General features: G+C 42.9%; 1 protein-coding gene across 1 annotated transcript in view; it reads left to right on the top strand.

The window, feature by feature from the left end:
- IGDCC3 (immunoglobulin superfamily DCC subclass member 3) overlaps positions 1–15,584 on the top strand; it is a 267,620-nt gene extending 252,036 nt beyond the window's left edge. The window contains exons 12-14 of the mRNA XM_073568864.1: positions 1,695–1,806; positions 4,929–5,121; positions 13,551–15,584. Coding sequence (XP_073424965.1) covers positions 1,695–1,806; positions 4,929–5,121; positions 13,551–13,676 — 431 coding nt within the window. The 3' untranslated portion in view covers positions 13,677–15,584. The remainder of the gene's footprint in view (positions 1–1,694; positions 1,807–4,928; positions 5,122–13,550) is intronic.
- The last annotated feature ends 2,434 nt before the right edge of the window (positions 15,585–18,018 follow it).

Genomic DNA, 18,018 nt, shown 5'->3' with positions numbered 1-18,018 from the left:
AAAAAATGTACACAAATAAGGCTTGCATAAGACATAAGTCACACAGATAAGTGTGATGCAAGGACTCCAGCAGGACTTGTCACCTGTCCACACTGCCAAAAGTACCAATACCTGGTTTAAAAACAACAGTGTCACTGTGCTTGATTGGCCATCAAACTCGCCAGACCTTAACCCCATAGAGAATCTATGGGGTATTGTCAAGAGGAAGATGAGAGACACCAGACCCAACAATGCAGACGAGCTGAAGACTGCTATCAAAGCAACCTGGGCTTCCATAACCCCTCAGCAGTGCCACAAGCTGATCACCAACATGCCACGCCGCATTGATGCAGAAATTGATGTCAAAGGCACCCCGACCAAGTATTGAGTGCATTTACTGAACATACATTTCAGTAGGCCAACATTTCGGATTTTAAAATCATTTTTCAAGCTGGTGTTATAAAGTATTCTAATTTACTCAGATAATGACTTTTGGGTTTTCATTGGCTATAAGCCATAATCACCAACATTAACAGAAATAAACACTTGAAATAGATCATTCTGTTTGTAATGACTCAATAGAATATATGAGTATTGAAGAAGTGAAATAAATTTACTTTTTAATGATATTCTAATTTTGTGAGAAGCACCGTATATAGTAAAATGGAATATGCCATTCAAGACTAGAGCTGAGCAAAAAGATTTACCGTACACTACCGTGATTAAGTCACGTTAGTAGTCTGTGACCGCTAAACAACAGCACTGCAAATCTCTAAGGCTATGTGCCCACGATGGACTTTTATCACGTTTTTGACAATGCATAATTTTCCTGCTGCAAAAACGCCACGTTTTATAGTAAAGTGGATGGGATTTATAGAAATCTCAAGCCCACTGTGCTTATTTTTACGCTGCATAAACTCACCTATGGTGTGTTTTTCAAATCCGCAGCATGTCAATTTCTCTTGCGTGGACGCTGAGTTTTCTGTTCGGAATTTCCCCACATTCGTTTTTAGTGCATTTACGCAGCGTAAATGCATGTCATGTGCACCTAAGAATGTCAATACCAGGAAGTTTCAAAAGCAAAGCAGCTTTATTTAAAGCTGGACACACCGAACAGCGATAAAAAAATAGCAGAGTCACAAACGCGATAAAATAGCAGTGTGAAAAAATGCACATAAGAATGCAATGAAAAAAACGCAAGTAAACTAAGATGCAGAAATTCTGTAGCATCAAAAACTCAACAGACTGATAGTGAGAACGTAGCCTTATTATCTATAGCATTACGGGCACCTCTTCTGATTAGTAGCTCTCGTATAAAATTGTTTGTGTTCCTCTGCAGTCATCACATCATGCTGGGTAATTAGTAGAGGCGCCGGGGATTCCTGCAGGTAGGTGGATATTCCAGGGGCCACACACTACCGATGTAGCTTGTGGACCAGGTTCCTGCAAATATTTTTGCTTACCTCTATTCAAAACGACAACTCATTCCTGAAAAATAAGCCATCATATGACTATATTGATTGAGAGAAAAAAAAAGTTCTGGATATTGTAAGAAGGAGAAGAAAAAACAAAAATGAATAAACCAAAAATAGCGGTGTTTCCAAGGGGTTAAATATTAAAAATATCCATAAAAATAGTTTTCACAAATTATAGAAGTCTTTTTATATAACTTTTATTTATGTACACAGTGCTAAATCCATCCTGCAATTGTGTAGGTGATGAACAGAGGGCACAGTCTTCTACAACCGGCATCATCATTGGAATACACATCGGCGTGACCTGTATCATTTTCTGTGTACTGTTCCTGATGTTTGGATATCGTGGAAGGTAGGAAAATTTCACATTTCTACAGTATTTCTACAGGGAAAATGTTATATGAAAATTGAAACCTTCAACATACAGTATACAGTGGGTACCGAAAGTATCAGACCCCTTAAATATTTTCACTCCTTGTTTCATTGCAGCCATTTGGTAAATTCAAAAAAAATCATTTTTTTCTCATTAATGTGCACTCTGCACCCCATCTTGACTGGAAAAAAACAGAAATGTAGAAATTTTTGCAAATGTATTAAAGAAGAATAACTGAAATATCACATGGTCATAAGTATTCAGACCCTTTGCTCAGACACTCATATTTAAGCTACATGCTGTCCATTTCCTTGTGATCCTCCTTGAGATGGTTCTAGTACTTCATTGGAGTCCAGCTGTGTTTAAATAAACTGATAGGACTTGATTTATAAAGGCGCACACCTGTCTATATAAGACCTCACAGCTCACAGTGCATGTCAGACCAAATGAGAATCATGAGGTCAAAGGAACTGGCCAAGGAGCTCAGAGACAGAATTGTGGCAAGGCACAGATCTGGCCAAGGTTACAAAAGAATTTCTGCAGTACTCAAGGTTCCTAAGAGCACAGTGGCCTCCATAATCCTTAAATGGAAGAAGTTTGGGACCACCAGAAGTCTCCCTAGATCTGGCCGTCCAGCCAAACTGAGCAATCGTGGGAGAAGAGCCTTGGTGAGAGAGCTAAAGAAGAACCCCAAGATCACCGTGGCTGTGTAATGAGGTGGCGGAGAACCTCATTGCTTCCCCTCTCTCCTAGGTGCTGATCCTGTGCACTTTATGCGGTAACTGGATGGTGTACCTGTGTCTTAATGTTTCACTGTGATGTGCTATGTTTGTAATGTATTCTTGTGTGAAGTTCCCTTTAAATTGTTCATATGTATTGCATTAGCTTAGGGACAGCAAGAGTTAAGGTGTGGGCTTGATTACCAGTCAGAAAAGGTGGCAGGAAGCTCTTGCTTTCAGTCAGTGCCCTGGGCATGCTTGCCAGGGCAGGTGCTCAGCAATGACCGGGAACTTACTGGACCCCTGGAGGGGACATAAACTGGTTCCCTGGACCCATGGGCAGTGAAGTAGGCCAGAAATCGGCTTGAGGACTGTGACTGTAACTGTTGCTGCTGCCATTGCTGCCGCTGATATGGTGGTGAAGAGTAGTAGGGAAAGAGCAGTAAGTTTTATCAGATTTGCAGCAGCTACTTTTTCTACTTTATTCATTCTAAAATAAATAGTTTCCCTGTTGGATTATAACTGTGTTCCTGGATCCTGATTGCCTGTGCTGCAGTGACTGTGGAGAAGAGGTAATTCACCTGGGGTTGCATCTGTCCTGTCTGTTCTTTGTGCAAGGGGTTGGGGTACTTGTGGACTGTTGCTTTTGAGTGAACTCTGTCAGGACTACCACCCCATGCCACCTTGTTACAGCTGAGCTCCACAGATGCAGTAGGGAGAAAGTTCCACAAAGTCAACTATCACTGCAGCCCTCCACCAGTCAGGCCTTTATGGCAGAGTGGCCTGATGGAAGCCTCTTCTCAGTGCCAGACATATGAAAGCCTGCATAGAGTTTGCTGCATGAAGAACTCCCAGACTATGAGAAATAAGATTTTCTGGTCTGATGAGATGAAGAAAGAAATTTTTGGTTATAATTCTAAGCGGTATGTGTGGAGAAAACCAGGCACTGCTCATCACCTGCCCAATACAATCCCAACAGTGAATCCCCCAAAACATCTTGCTATGGGGGTGTTTTTCAGCTGCAGCGACAGGATGACTCGTTACAATTAAAGGAAACATGAATGTGGCCAAGTACAGAGATATAATAATAATAATCTTTATTTTTATATAGCGCTAACATATTCCGCAGCGCTTTACAGTTTACACACATCATCATCACTATCCCTGATGGGGCTCACAATCTAAATTCCCTATCAGTATGTCTTTGGAATATGGGAGGAAACCAGAGTACCCGGAGGAAATCCACGCAAACACGGGGAGAACATACAAACTCCTTGCAGATGGGGATGAAAACCTCTTCCAGAGTGCTCTGAACCTCAGACTTGACCAAAGGTTCACCTTCCAACAAGACAATGACTCTAAGCACACAGCTAAAATAACAAAGGAGTGGGTTCAGAACTGCTCTGTGACCATTCTTGTCTGGCCCAGCCAGAGCACTGACCTAAACCCTATTGAGCATCTTTGGAGAGACCTGAAAATGGCTGTCCACCAACGTTCACCATCCACCCTGATGGAACTGGAGAGGATCTGCATAGAAGAATGGCTGAGGATCCCTAAATCCAGGTGTCAAAAACTTGTTGCATCATTCCCAAGAAGACTCATGGCTGTACTAGCTCAAAAGGGTGCTTCTACTCAATACTGAGCAAAGGGTCTGAATACTTAGGACCACGTGATATTTCAGTTTTTCTTTTTTAATAAGTTTGCAAAAATGTCTACATTTCTGTTTTTTTCAGTCAAGATGGGGTGCAGAGTGTACATTAATGAGAAAAAAACAACTTTTTTAAATTTACCAAATGGCTGCAATGAAACAAAGAGTGAAAAATTTAAAGGAGTCTGAATACTTTCCGTACCCACTGTGCATTTATCACCTGTTCTGTGAATAGGTATTATGTGTTGTTTATGTGACACTCCTTTCAATAATAATCCAAATTAATATCCACATGTGCATTAGGTTGAAAAAAGGCAATTAACATATGAACCAGTAGTGTACCTCCAATAATGGCACACCATGCGGAGCCTCTTAAGAGTAGACACCTGCGAGTAACTACTGTGATTAGTGCTACTGCTGATTGCAGCACTTAGATGTTGTGGTGAACAGTGACCATAGATTCCTAATGGTTACACACCCCGACTGGGCCCTCGAAATTCAATTGCACCTACTCAATGGGTCATTGTTATGGCTTCTAGGAATTGACTCAATTTCTGGGGCTCGGAATTTCTACATCTGCTCCTGATATGAACACGTGATGATTTCTGATCCTTGTGCCTAAACACAAAGCTAAATTTGGCGGAACACAATCAGGTATTATGTAACAGAAAAAATGTTTGTATCTAAATGTGCCATAACTAAAGTGTTTTTGTTTCTGCCTTTACTTGTCGTAGGTTGATGAAGTGTAAGGCATCACAGGACCAGATGTCAGCTCCACAAGCCGCTGGTGGCATTAATGGCAGAATTTCACACCGAAGTACTCAAAATGGTGCCACACTAATGGATCCTAATGTTTCAGAATTGAAAGAGAAAGTTAGTGACCTCAATGAGATGGAGCATCTCTTTCCTCTCTCAACACGATCAGAGGTGAGAAACCTTTATGTAGTCGCATCAACAAGATATTTCTGCATGATAAATATTCGGAACACAGAGAGTTAGTACTTCTCATTTATAGAAAAGCTGCCCAAATATGAGTAGTGAAAGTACTGAGCGTGTCGAATGTGTATAATTACATACTTACCACTTTGCATACAAACATTTTCACTATGTATCAACCAACATGTGAAATCACTTTCACCACATACAAAGGATATATGCAGATTCTCTCTACATAAATGTATACAGTATTCATACACATGGGTCCATCACACGCCATAACAAATATTTAGGACAGTCATAACCATGATTTTAAATAATATTTACTAAATCAATAATAGTACACATATGAAATAAGCAAGTTATACTCAGTTAATGGATACAATTTCTTTATTTACTCATTTATATAGCTCCATTAACCCCTTAACGACCAGGGGTATTTTTGGTTTTGCATTTTCATTTTTCCATCCCCTTCTTTCCAGAGCCATAACAGTATAGCCATGTGAGGGCTTGTTTTTTGTCGGATGAGTTGTACTTTTGAACGACACCATTGGTTTTACCATATCTTGTACTACAAAACTGGAAAAAAATTCCCAGTGCGGTGAAATTTCAAAAAAAGTGCAATCCCACACTTGTTTTTTGCTTGGCTTTTTTTGCAAGGTTCACGAAATGCTAAAAGTGACCTGCCATATGCTTCTCCAGGTCATTAAGAGTTCATAGACACCAAACATGTCTAGGTTCTTTTTTATCTAAGTGGTGAAAAAAGAATCCAAAATTTGTTAAAAAAAAAAAAAATTTGCACCATCTTCCGAGACCCATAGCGTCTCCATTTTTTTGTGATCTGGGGTTGGGTAAGGGCTTATTTTTTGCGCACCGAGCTGACGTTTTTAATGATACAACTTTTGTGCAGATACATTATTTTGATCACCCGTTATTGCATTTTAATGCAATGTCACAGCGACCAAAAAACGTAATTCTGTCGTTTTGATTATTTTTCCCGCTACGCCGTTTAGCGATCGGGTTAATCCTTTTTCTTTATTGATAGATCAGGCAATACTGAACGCGGTGATACCTAATATGTGTATGTGTGTTTTTTTATAAATTGCTTTATTCTGAATGGGGCGAAAGGGGGGTGATTTAAACTTTTAGGCTTTTTTTATTTTTCATATTTTTTAAAACATTTTCTTTAATTATGGCATGCTTCTGTAGCCTCTATAGGAGGCTAGAAGCATCCCATACTTGATTGGCTCTGCTACATAGAGGCGATGAGCAGATCGCCTATATGTAGCTGTAGCTGAATTACAGCATTGCTATGGGCGCTGACCACCGGGTGGCGCTCATAGCAATGCGGCATCAACCACGTGACGGGGGTCAGCGATGCACATATTTCCGGTCCGGCGGCCGGAAGCGTTGGTTAAATGCCGTTGTCAGCCTTTGACATCGGCGTTTAGCTAGTTAATAGGCGAAGGTCGATCGCGATTCCACCTGCGCCTATTGCGGGCACATGTCAGCTGTTTTGCCGGCTATGATCATCACTGGACGTTATGGGGTTATTTTCACAGCACTTTACAGACATTATTGGCACTGTCCTTGATGGGGCTCACAATCCAATTTCCCTATCAGTATGTCTTTGGAATATGGGAGGAAACCGGAGTACCTGGAGGAAACCCATACAATCACGGGGAGAACATACAAATCTGTAATCTCTGTGTCAGTAAAGATAGATTTTTCCATTCTACATGACGGCACCACGAGAGAGGGGATCCGCCCAATGAGGACAGGAAACCTTCAAGATAAAAGGGGCGGCTCCTCTCTCCGCATCAGTTGGTTTCCTGTCCTCGATGGGGAACCCTCAAGATGAAGACCTCTTGAAGATTCTTGAAGAAAGAAGAAAAGAAGAGGATGCCTGGGCCTGGGTCGGGTGATTACTGACAGGCACTGGTCTGCTACACCCATCACCAGGTACCGGTAGTCGCCTTGGGGGCCATATATTCCTATGTCCCCCCTGAGCGAGTGCATGGCCACAGCCCGTGAGGCGGATGCCCGGGTAAAGTCTGGACCTCGGAGACCACGATACGTGTACCCTCCCGGTTGACCGACATGCCCCATAGATGTCCACGGAGGCCAGTATGTGCTCCCTCCCTGTTGACAACCAATGGCCATGCAGCCCGTGAGGCACATCGGTGCCCGGGCAGATGAAAGTCTCCTCGGAGGACCCTTTGGGGATCCCTCCCTGTCGAGCTCAGGTCTGACACCGGGGCTGCCCAGAAGAAGAGTACCTGCATGGTGTGGAGGCTTCCGTAGACGACCAGGTCCATGGGGGCTGCAGGTATAAGGGCAGCAGCAGGTGTCATGGCGATAGCAGCATGGAAATGCTGCGGTGACTTGGGCGCGTACCGGAAAGGGAAAGGCCGGGCATGCGTAGCTAATGGGGACACCTGAATGCGGGCAGCAGTTGGAAGCTGGGAGCGCGCACCAGAGGCAGCAGCAGGCAGCGCGCGATCCAGCAGTAAAATCTGGGCGCAGCGGCGCATTCTCCAGGGGAACCGACGGAGAGGCCAGGAGTGCACACCGGAAGTAGATGAGGCGTGACCCGGAAGTAGAGTCTGCAACACCCGGGAGGCAGCAGCAGAGCAGAGAGAGCGCTCAGGAACAAGCGCGGTACGACCACATGACAGTGGGCGCACACCGGATACAGTCCGGGTGCGTGCAGACACAATGTTCAAGCTGGCATAAGGAGCACGCACTGAAGGTGCTCCAGAAGGAGAAGCGCAGCAGCCTCAGGACAGTGTGTTGGCAGTGCTGGAGGCGCGAGCAAATATCCCAGGGCCAGGTAATATTCTGGGGTGTCTAATGTGGCGTAGCGGAATGAGAAGCTAGTCTTAAAACACATGCTCAAGTGTTCGAACACAGACACATGGCACTAGTAGCACTAGATAATACAGCATGCACCGGACGTGGTGCCGGGTGTACGCATAGACCAGCGCGGCAGTGCGCATGCATGGGGGCAGAAGTGCTGGCAGGGGTCACCAACCATTCTAGGTTAAATGTGACTGTTCTCATCTGGAAGCAGCAGCAGCTAACTTGTTAAGATTGAGAGGTTTTTTTGCCAGAGCACTTACAGCCGCGCCTGGAGGTGCAGGAATGGCGGTCTCGCTCAGATGAAAGGAGCCAGACGCGCCATAACTACAGTGGAAGCCGCTCGGACAGCGTACGGGAGGATTGTCATGGTGTTAACAAGGAGGAGTCCACAGTCCCGATGGGAGTCATGTGTGCAGACCAGTCAGTCTCCAGATCCGGTACCCGTCTTGTGAAGCGTCCGAGTGGTGAGTGAGCTTCGAGAAATTCCAGTACGATAATGTCTGTTCTCTTTCTCTCTCTCTTGTCTCCTCTCTCCCCTCTTTTTACATACATTGGTGGGGTAGAGCATTGGAGGTCCCTAAAAAGGGGGTAAATTAAATGCTAGGAATAGGGAATATTCCTTATGTAAAAAAAAAAATAAAAAAAAAAGAGAAAAGTCCCTTAGGAATAAGGGGTTGTGTCAGACCTGTACCGTTAGAACAGTAGAGGAAGAGACACCAGCTCTGCTGAGAGCTGGAGATCCCTGATTGTCAGAAGTCTACAATCAGGAAGGGCTTTGCAGTCAACAAACATGGATAGCAAGCAAGGGATAAACCAGCCCCTCATTGGTCTCTCAGGAAGACCATAGGAGAGCTCTGTTAAATCTCGCTACTGAGAAAGTAGCTCAGATGGAAAAGATAAGTTCCTAGTAGAGGATACAGTACGGACAAGCTTATTAAAGCAGTCCGTCCTACCATGGGGCTGGTAGAGACAGAAGGACGAATGTGTCCCTTACGGAGACTCTTGGAAATGTATTCCTTCATAGCAGCCCGCTCGGGACCCGAAAGGTTATTCAAGCGGGCCTTGGGCAATTTAGCACCTGGAACCAGGTCAATGGCACAATCAAATGGGTGGTGTGGTGGCGAAAGGCAAGAACTCATGTTCGACAAGCTTGCTATAAGGAAAACGTAGAGCCTTCCCTATTAACTAACAGTTGCAAGGACTCATTAAAAGGAAATGGGAAAAACCAGTGAGGAAGTCCCAGATAATCAATTCCCTGTAAAGGAAGTACCCTTTTGAGGAAGAGACAGCCTCATCCTGGGATGAGACTTCAAAATTGACGTAGCGATCTCAAAGGTTGCCAGAAAGTCCTTCCTGCTCCTTAAGGATTTAGGTTCCTTGAAAGAACCTCCAACAGAAAGACAGATAATTGTCTTAAAACAGCCTGGGTGCCCTCAGCTGAAACACTTAGATCGGCCATCGCGGCCACTGGTGTGGTTAGATCCCTTAAGAACCTGGAGGATCAGCTAGAGCACAGAATCCTTAGGGAGACTATCCTAGAGGCAACACCGGCCATAAGAGCAGCGGCAGTATTCCTAGCTGAGACTTCAGCAGGATTCAGCAAGGCTAGCAGGAAAATTAGCAGCTTTGGCTAATGTGCGACGCCATGCAGGATGGCTTAAATGCTGGCCGGGGGACACACAGGCAAAGAGGTAACGCTGCTCTTTACCGTGTGAGGGAAATTTCCTATTTTGGTCAGACATTGAATGACGTATTAGGGAAAACCGACAACAAAAAGAAAATTTTCCCAAAAAACAGCCATTTCAGGCCTTTTTCGGCACTACTTTCGGAAGGGACGAAAATCCAGGAGATGGCAATATAAGGATCGAGACAGAAACAACTCTGACAAACGATCCAAAGGTGGGAGAGGCTTTTACTTTAGCATGCCCTCCAAAGGCACCAAAAAACCCTTCCAGTGACAGGCCTTCTCGGGTGCACTGCCTTCCAGCTTGGGAGAGGTTCTTGTTCAGCACCTGGATCCGGAAAATTGTGGGATCAGGTCTGGAGTTAAGGTTCCACCACTGGCTTCCATGAGGGCATAGGCAGTCCTCGCAAAGAAAGATGGTCTGGAAGGGGAAGCAATCTCACTCCTAGACAAACATGTCTTGGAAGAAATTTCGATAGGATAGAGTTTTACTCCCCCCTATTTAAAAAAAAAAAAAAAAAAAACTCCCCAGATAGATTCCTGGATGACAATCATAATTCTGGAAAAACCTCAATAGGTATCTGATAATCCCGCCTTCCAAGATGGAGACGATAAGGCCAGCAGTAGAACTCCTCCTTCCTCAAATGTTATATAACAATTCCGAGACCTCAAGAACACTTATCACCAGATCCGGCAATAAGGCCATATATGTCTCAGAGTGACAGTCCAGATGGATCTCAGTAGCGTCACTTCCAATACAGGGCCCTGCCCTGTGGAGTAGTGATAGCCCTCGAGTTTTTCACAAGGCTAATCGCAAAAATCACAGGGCACCTCAGAGGGAAAGATACTCTGGTGATACCCTATCGGGACAGCTTCTTGACACTGGGAAGAGATCTCCCTTACTTTCAAGATCAAGTCAGAATAGTGAGGAAAACACTATAGACGCTAGGATGGCAGCTGGACCTAAAAAAAAAAAAAAACTAGAACCAGCAATGATCTAGAAATTCTTGAGCTTAACAGTGGACTCGGTGGAGCAGGAGTATCACCTCCCAGAGGAAGACAAGGGAGATAATAAAGCAGAAATAGTTCTGAGAAGGACCTTGTTGATGTTGGGGTCCCTCACCTCGGACATACCAGCAGTGAAACGGGCCTAGTTCCACACAAGGGAACGGTAAGGGTGTGTGATACAGAACAACCGGGAACTTCAGGGACGGTTAGAGCAAAAGCTCACCCTCCTGGACTCTGTACTCCAGTCGCTCAGGTGGTGGTTACAGATAGTCCTCCCCAAGTGGAGTACCCTGCACACACACACACACACACTGCCTCCAAGGTGGTCACAATGGACGCTAGTCCTTGGGGGTGGGGAGCCCACCTAGGCCACCGGTCCTTCTTGGATGAGCGTGATTGCTTCCAAAAGTAAACACATTATGGCTCCAGGATCCCTGGGCCCAGAAGGAAAGAAATCTATCCTCAAACAATGGAGAACTAACAATCGAAAAAACGTCAGTGGAGTTGTTACCACACTTAAAGAGGACACCACGTGAGAGTCCTATCAGACAACCAAGCGGTGGTTGCATATGTAAACCACCAGGGAGACACCCGTTCTCAGTCCTTGATACAGATAGTCACTGGCCCTTTTTAGGCTGCTATTGTCAAAGGGCCTCCACTAAGCAGCTTAAGGCCAGATCATGACTCTAGCAGAACACCAGTCCCTCTCATTACCGGCCCTGCATATCCGAAGTAGAGATAACCTGAAGGCAGACTGTCTGAGCAGGAACCACTTGAGGCAAGGAGAATGGTACCTAAAAGAATCCATTTCTCAATGGATAGTGCACATTTGGGAAAACCCAGTATAGATCTCTCCGCCTCAAAAAAGCCAACAGGAAGGTTCAGAAATTCTGCGCCCTAAGTCCAGCAGACAGACCATTGACAGTAGACACCTTTGGGATAAAGTGGACATCCTATATGCCTTCCCTCCAATATGCCTCATGCCAGTGGTTTTGAGGAAGATCAGGGATGTCAGAGCCAGAGTGTTCATAATAGCTCCCTTTTTGGCCAAAAAGAGTGATATCAGTAACAGAGGTCTAGGACCTTCCAACACAGCGTCCCTTCAATCACCCTCAGAGATCCAGGCTGCAGTTGACAACCTGAAATTTAAAAGGTCACTACTAGAGGAAAAGGGATTCTCAGCAGCGTTAATATCCACCTTACTCAGTAGCAGAAAACCAGTGACTACAGAAAATTTTAGGAGGATATGTAAAAAATTCTTATCCCCTCAGACCCAATATGGGAAGGGAAAGTCCCAATAGTGGCAATACTGGAATTTCTGCAGAAAGGTTTAGGATTGGGGTTAGCTGTCAGTACCCTCAAAGTACACATCTCAGCCCTGGCAGCCTTATTCAACTGCGACCAGGCAAACAATAGGTAGGTGGCCAGGTTTGTCCAGGCCTGTACTAAAGCTGACTCTGTCACGTCCTCTATTCCTCCTCCTTGGGATCTAAATTTACTTCTGTCATCTCTGACAGAGTCTGTTTGAACCATCAAAACACAACATTAGATAAGGATTCTAACATTAAACAGCCTTATTAATGGCGCGGCCAGTAGGGTGAGCATTTACTCGCATTATCAATAATACCCTCCCTACACTCAGGCCATAGACGATAGAGTTGTGTTAAAATTAGATCCAGCATACCTTCCCAAGGTGATGTCAAAATATCATAGGGCTCAGGAGATAATCTTATCATCTCTTTTGTCCTGATCCTAACTGCCAGAAGGAAAGGCTTCATTGCCTAGATATGAGGAGATGTCTCCTGCAGTATTTAGAGGTAACGAGACCTTGGAGAAAACAGAGGTCCTTAATTGTCTTATTCCAAGGGGCAAATAAGAGCCTTAAAAGTCTCTAAACAGACTATAGCTAGATGAGTGAAAAAGGCCGTTATGCTAACATATAGCAGTGCAGGCAGGGCTATTCCAGAAGGTATAAAGCATACTCCACGAGGGCCATGATGACGCCCTGGACGGAGAGAGCAGACGCTCCCATAGACCAAACCTGTGAGGCGGCCTCTTGGTCCGCTCCGGCATTATAGGTTAAACCTATTTGCTACCTCTGATCTCACATTTGGGAGAAGAGTGTTACAAGCAGTGATCCCTCCCTAAGAGAATACAAATCTCTGTAACTCTCTCGTGGTGCCGTCATGTATGATGGAAAAACACTGGTATTACATACCTGGTAATGTGTTTTTTCATGTGACATGATGGCACCCTTATATTCCCTCCCTATTGATCACATCATTAGTTGGGTGCATTATTAGCATTATACACTCCCCTGGGTGTCAGAAATTTAGTGTAAAGGATGTATTATTTATATGTACACTAAGCTGCGGAGTTCCTCTCGTGCTCTGTAAAACAACTGATGCGGAGAGAGGAGCCGCCCCTTTTATCTTGAAAGTTTCCTGTCCTCATTGGGCGGATCCCCTCTCTTGTGGTGCCGTCATGTCTAATGAAAAAACACATTACCAGGTATGTAATACCCGTGTTTTTCCATTACTGAGATAAGAGGTGGTTGTCAGTGCAGGGGGGACCTAGAGGAAGACACATACATCTTGCTCCAAGTTCTCCTGAAACGACAGTTGCAGTTGCGCATAGAACTTTATGAGCACCAACCGACCACCTTGGGTCAGACAACACCTAATGTACTGTTGACCATACTTGGTGGTACTAATATTTTTGAAGCCATTTCAGAGGCAAAATAATAATAAAAAGACAGAAAATTTCTGTATGTAGACCTCCACCTACATATAGAAAGGCTACATTTGTCAGTTGAGTGATGATATAAAAAGCGAATTCACCTGTATTTTTCTCTTCTCCATGACAGTCTGCTGCTTCACACTCTTTGGATGTAACTCTGGTGTCCGCCATCATTCCTGATGAAATCAGTTTTGCTGAAGAAGACCCTCCTGGATCTCAAGCAATTAACCATCCACCTGCAGCTATGGACTGAGCCCCCAACTTCATCCAAAACTGAACTGAACCAGAATCCCTGCTGCTCCTTTCAGCTGTGTTTGGAGCTTTCTATACATCTCAGGTCTCCATGCAACGATCCCTGTGATTCTCTTGTACCCTTTTGATAGAGTTTTGTACTTTTTTAATTATTATGTGAGAACATTTGGCACTTATAGACTGTTACTCTCCAGAGACTGTGGGCAGCTGTGTTTTTTTTCACTCACAACACATGGAATTTGCCTGCTTTTTAAGCCCTTTGGATGCAGGGCTAATAGATGTTATAGGGAAATGTACTCAATTGACTCCATTACCCACTGACATTTTTAATGCTCTGTTGTTATTACTATTATGATACCAGATGATTGTTTAGGCTCTCAGGGTTATCCCGGGAATGCCTGCTGCTCTTGTAGCCTGATCTGAAGGTGAGATGGTTCATTAGGCTTTTTTTTATTAATTTGTCTGCTGATAAGTCGAATATAATCTTTAGTGAGGAGTCTGTACAAAGGTCAATCTCCATACCTACCTCAACCGGGATGAATGTTTTCAAGTATGATCTGTTTGTTATTCGGTGAAATTTGATCATGCATGACTAGTGCAAACACAGGCCCCCTATTAGATCACAATTTAGGGGATAAATGTGAGCATTTTTGTGACAATATTACAGAAGTCCAATGACTGCAGCCATCTAACGAGGAATATGAGGCAAACACAGATTTCACACCAGCAGCACCCGGATGCAAATTTGTGTAGGCCACGCGCATACATGGAGTATTTGGTGAGGTTTTTACCTCAGTATTTGTAAGCCAAAACCAGGAGAGGGCAAAAACTACAGAAGTGGTGACCTGTTTCTATTAGGCTATGTGCCCACGATCAGGATATAGCAGCGATTGGACGCAGCGTATTACTGCAATGTTCTAATCACGCATGTGTTCATTGAACCATGCTGATTTACCACACGTAATGAATGGCTATGGGTGAGACTATGTAGCCTCTCCACTGCAGATAATTGACACGCTACGGCTTGGAAACCGGCGCTGTGGGTGAGTTTATGCAGTGTCAAATTGAAGCACCTTGGGCATGGAATTTCTATAAATCCCATGCTCTGTGCTGGTAATCTAAAAAGCAGCGTTTTGGTCACAGTGCAGGTAAGCTGCATCCAAAGCTCTGCTATTCCGGATCGTGGACACATCCCCTTATACTTTTCCTCTGATTGTTCCACTCCTGGTTTTGGCTTATAAATACTGAGGTAAAATACTGTCCAAATACTAAATGTGGCCTATGACTTTCATCAGAATATCATCGACAATTTTTAGTAAAATGTCTCTAAAATAGGGAAGAAAAGCACATTTAATACAAAATCAACAATAAGGCACATATAAAAGCGTTGTGTACTAAACATGTTCTGTGTATTACTTGTCCTACAGTTCTGGTCCACACGACCGGATTTGGGGACATTGCCCACAGTGTAGGGTGGGATAGTAAGTTAGACTGTTAGGTCACGCGAACACGTTCAGTATTTGGTGAGTTTTTTACCTCAGTATTTGTAAGCCAAAAGCAGGAGTGGAACAATCAGAGGAAAAGTAGAAGAGAAACACGACACCACTTTTACATTTTTCACCCACTCCTGGTTTTAGCTTACAAATATTGAGGTAAAAAAAATCACCAAATACTCAGCGTGTGCATGTGGCCTAAGGTAGATACATTTTGCATGTAAAGAGATCAATTTAGGCATCACATTCATTAAGCTGCCTATATGGACATGGGTATATGGCCTATCAACCCAACTCATTTCTGAAATCTTGTAAAAAGTCTTAAATTATAAATGTATAGCTTACATCACATATAATAAATGAAACTAAAAAATGGAGGCAGCACACCAGTATATAGAAAATAACGCGCAGTTTAACTAACCATGTGGCGACGTTTCGGTACAAAGTGTGAACCTTTCTCAAGGACTGAAACGTCGCCACATGGGCAATTAAACTGCACATGATTTTCTATCTACTGGTGTGCTGCCTCCATTTTATGAATTCATTTACAAGGTTTTTTCGGGGAGGATTTTGGAGCGGATTTACTTCAAAGAGCATTTAAAGTTTTTTTTAATATGGATTTTGGAGTGGATCTGCTTCAAAATCTATGATAAAGCTTTCTGTGGAGGAAAAAAAGTATCACATTTTTGGCACAAAACATGCATCTTTTGGTTTTACACTGCTCCCAACACTTCTACAAGTAGGAGGAGGTCATTAAAGAGGTCTGGACTGACTGCAGGTTGACAATTCACTCTCATTTATGCCAGATAGTAACCCTAGCCTAAAGACATGCCAAACAACCTCATATTCATTACCATTCCTGATAGTAAAGTAACAAGCCACAGATATTCCTCGCTATTTGGTTCCTCATAACTAATGTTGTTCTGAGGTAAATTTCCCTTTAATTTCTAGTCCAGCGTGATGCACTTCCAAACTTTGTACACAAACTTCTACCTCATTTTTTAATACCTTTTTTTTTGCTTTTCTAGAATTTTAAATGTGGGTTTTCTAGTTTTGTTCTGTAAGCGTGTGTGAGGCTTTCTGGAAGAAAATTACCGAGTGTGAATGTGACTTGGATTACTTGCTCTTCTTTGTCTTTAGCACCGGGCTTAAGGAGAAGTATTGCTGACATGAAACTAATCTATCTGTGGTGGGAAAAAGAGATTTTACTGGACTTATATTCAGTGTCAAATGGGGGATGCAGACTAAAAGAAAAGAAACAAGGCAAAGATGATCATGAGATGTATGATGCATCAAGGGCGATAGCAATCACGTTTGAATTCGAAATTCGCCTACTCGTGGAGCAAAATGGCCTAGAGTAATATTACACTTTTGCACCCACTCATTCATATATTAACTAATGTATCCTCCTTAAAAGGAATTTGTTGTCCATTTTTTGTCTTTTTAGTCTGAAAGCCTCATAATGTAAAAAAAACAACATACCCCTTTTTGTAACAGCACCCACTTACCCACGTACTAACCTTTCTCACAGTACCCACCCTTTCTTGAACCTCAGCCTTCTCATCCCAATTTTTTGGCTTCATCTTCTACTGCAAATTTGTAGTATATGTTTATAAGTGTAGAACTGCTTCAAATCTTGGCAAACAATGGACGACTGTAATATTAAGGCACCATATACCCACCAACTTTGCCTCCTTTTTTGCCTGTACTGAATCATACAAACAATAAAAAAAGTATATAATGAGAATAATTAAAGTAGTTGTCCACCTGTGAGGACAAAATTTTATTCCATATTTTACGTAAATGTATATATTTGGGGCTTAAAATCGTTTTTGCAATCACATTTCATTACACATTTGGCACAGTTTGGCTTTTACAGGCTGTTTGTTTTTCTGCATATTCAACTTTGATATGGCCATAAATCTACGGGGCTTGGACAAAGACAGAAAAGAGTCACAAAATCTCCATCAGACCTTAATAGTGGGTTGACTTATGGATTCTCAGCTAATTCTGTAGCCGGTAATAGACAGCACAACACATTGGCCATAAAAGGCAGACAGTATAAAATTTTTAATCAAACCCAATTGCACCATTTTTTTTGCCCCGATTACATGCATTTAAAGAGTAACCTTTGCTTTAATTTTTTTTCATAAAATCAATAGTACACATGAAAATAAGAAACTTTCTTATATATCTTATCAGAGAAATCTGTTTCTTTCTCCTCCTGGACTAATCATTTTCAAAATTCTCAATTCTGAGATAAAATCTGCATTCAGTGAAGACTTTCCCATTACTGAGATAGGAGATGACAGTTGTTTTTTATAAGATTCTATGATATTTATCTCCTCATCTTCTCTCCTTTTTACATAGAACCTTACCTGTAGCAACTGTGATCTCCTATCTCAGTACTGTAAAAATCTGTCTTCACTGAACACAGAATTTACTCTTGAATTGAGAATTTTGATAATGAAAGCTCAGTCCTAGTGGAGAAAGAAGCAGATTTCTTTGATACGTTGCATGTATACTATTGATTTATGATATAAAATTTAAAGAGTAAATATCATTTTAAATTTACAAGTCTATTAAAATAGTTTTTATATTATTTTTGCTATAGCCGAGATGCATTAAGGTTTCTAAAATACAGTATAACTATATAAGCAACACAAAAAAGTTTTCTTGTGATCGTTCCACCTCCATTACAACCAGTTGCCAATTTCGTCAGGGGCCTCCACTCTTCTCAGATATGTGCAGACTGAGAGGAGAACGGTATTTTCTCCGAAGGAGACAAACTGAGAATGTACATGTTCTGTTTGATGCAGAAGAAGAATGGCGACACATGGTCAAAGTAGA

Source organism: Dendrobates tinctorius, unplaced genomic scaffold (genome assembly GCF_039654945.1).
Source record: "Dendrobates tinctorius isolate UK_male_01 unplaced genomic scaffold, ASM3965494v1 ptg000022l, whole genome shotgun sequence".
In the NCBI taxonomy this organism is placed as follows: Eukaryota; Metazoa; Chordata; class Amphibia; order Anura; family Dendrobatidae; genus Dendrobates; species Dendrobates tinctorius.
Note: the sequence above shows the minus strand (reverse complement) of the source record. Positions and strands in the feature narration are given on the sequence as shown.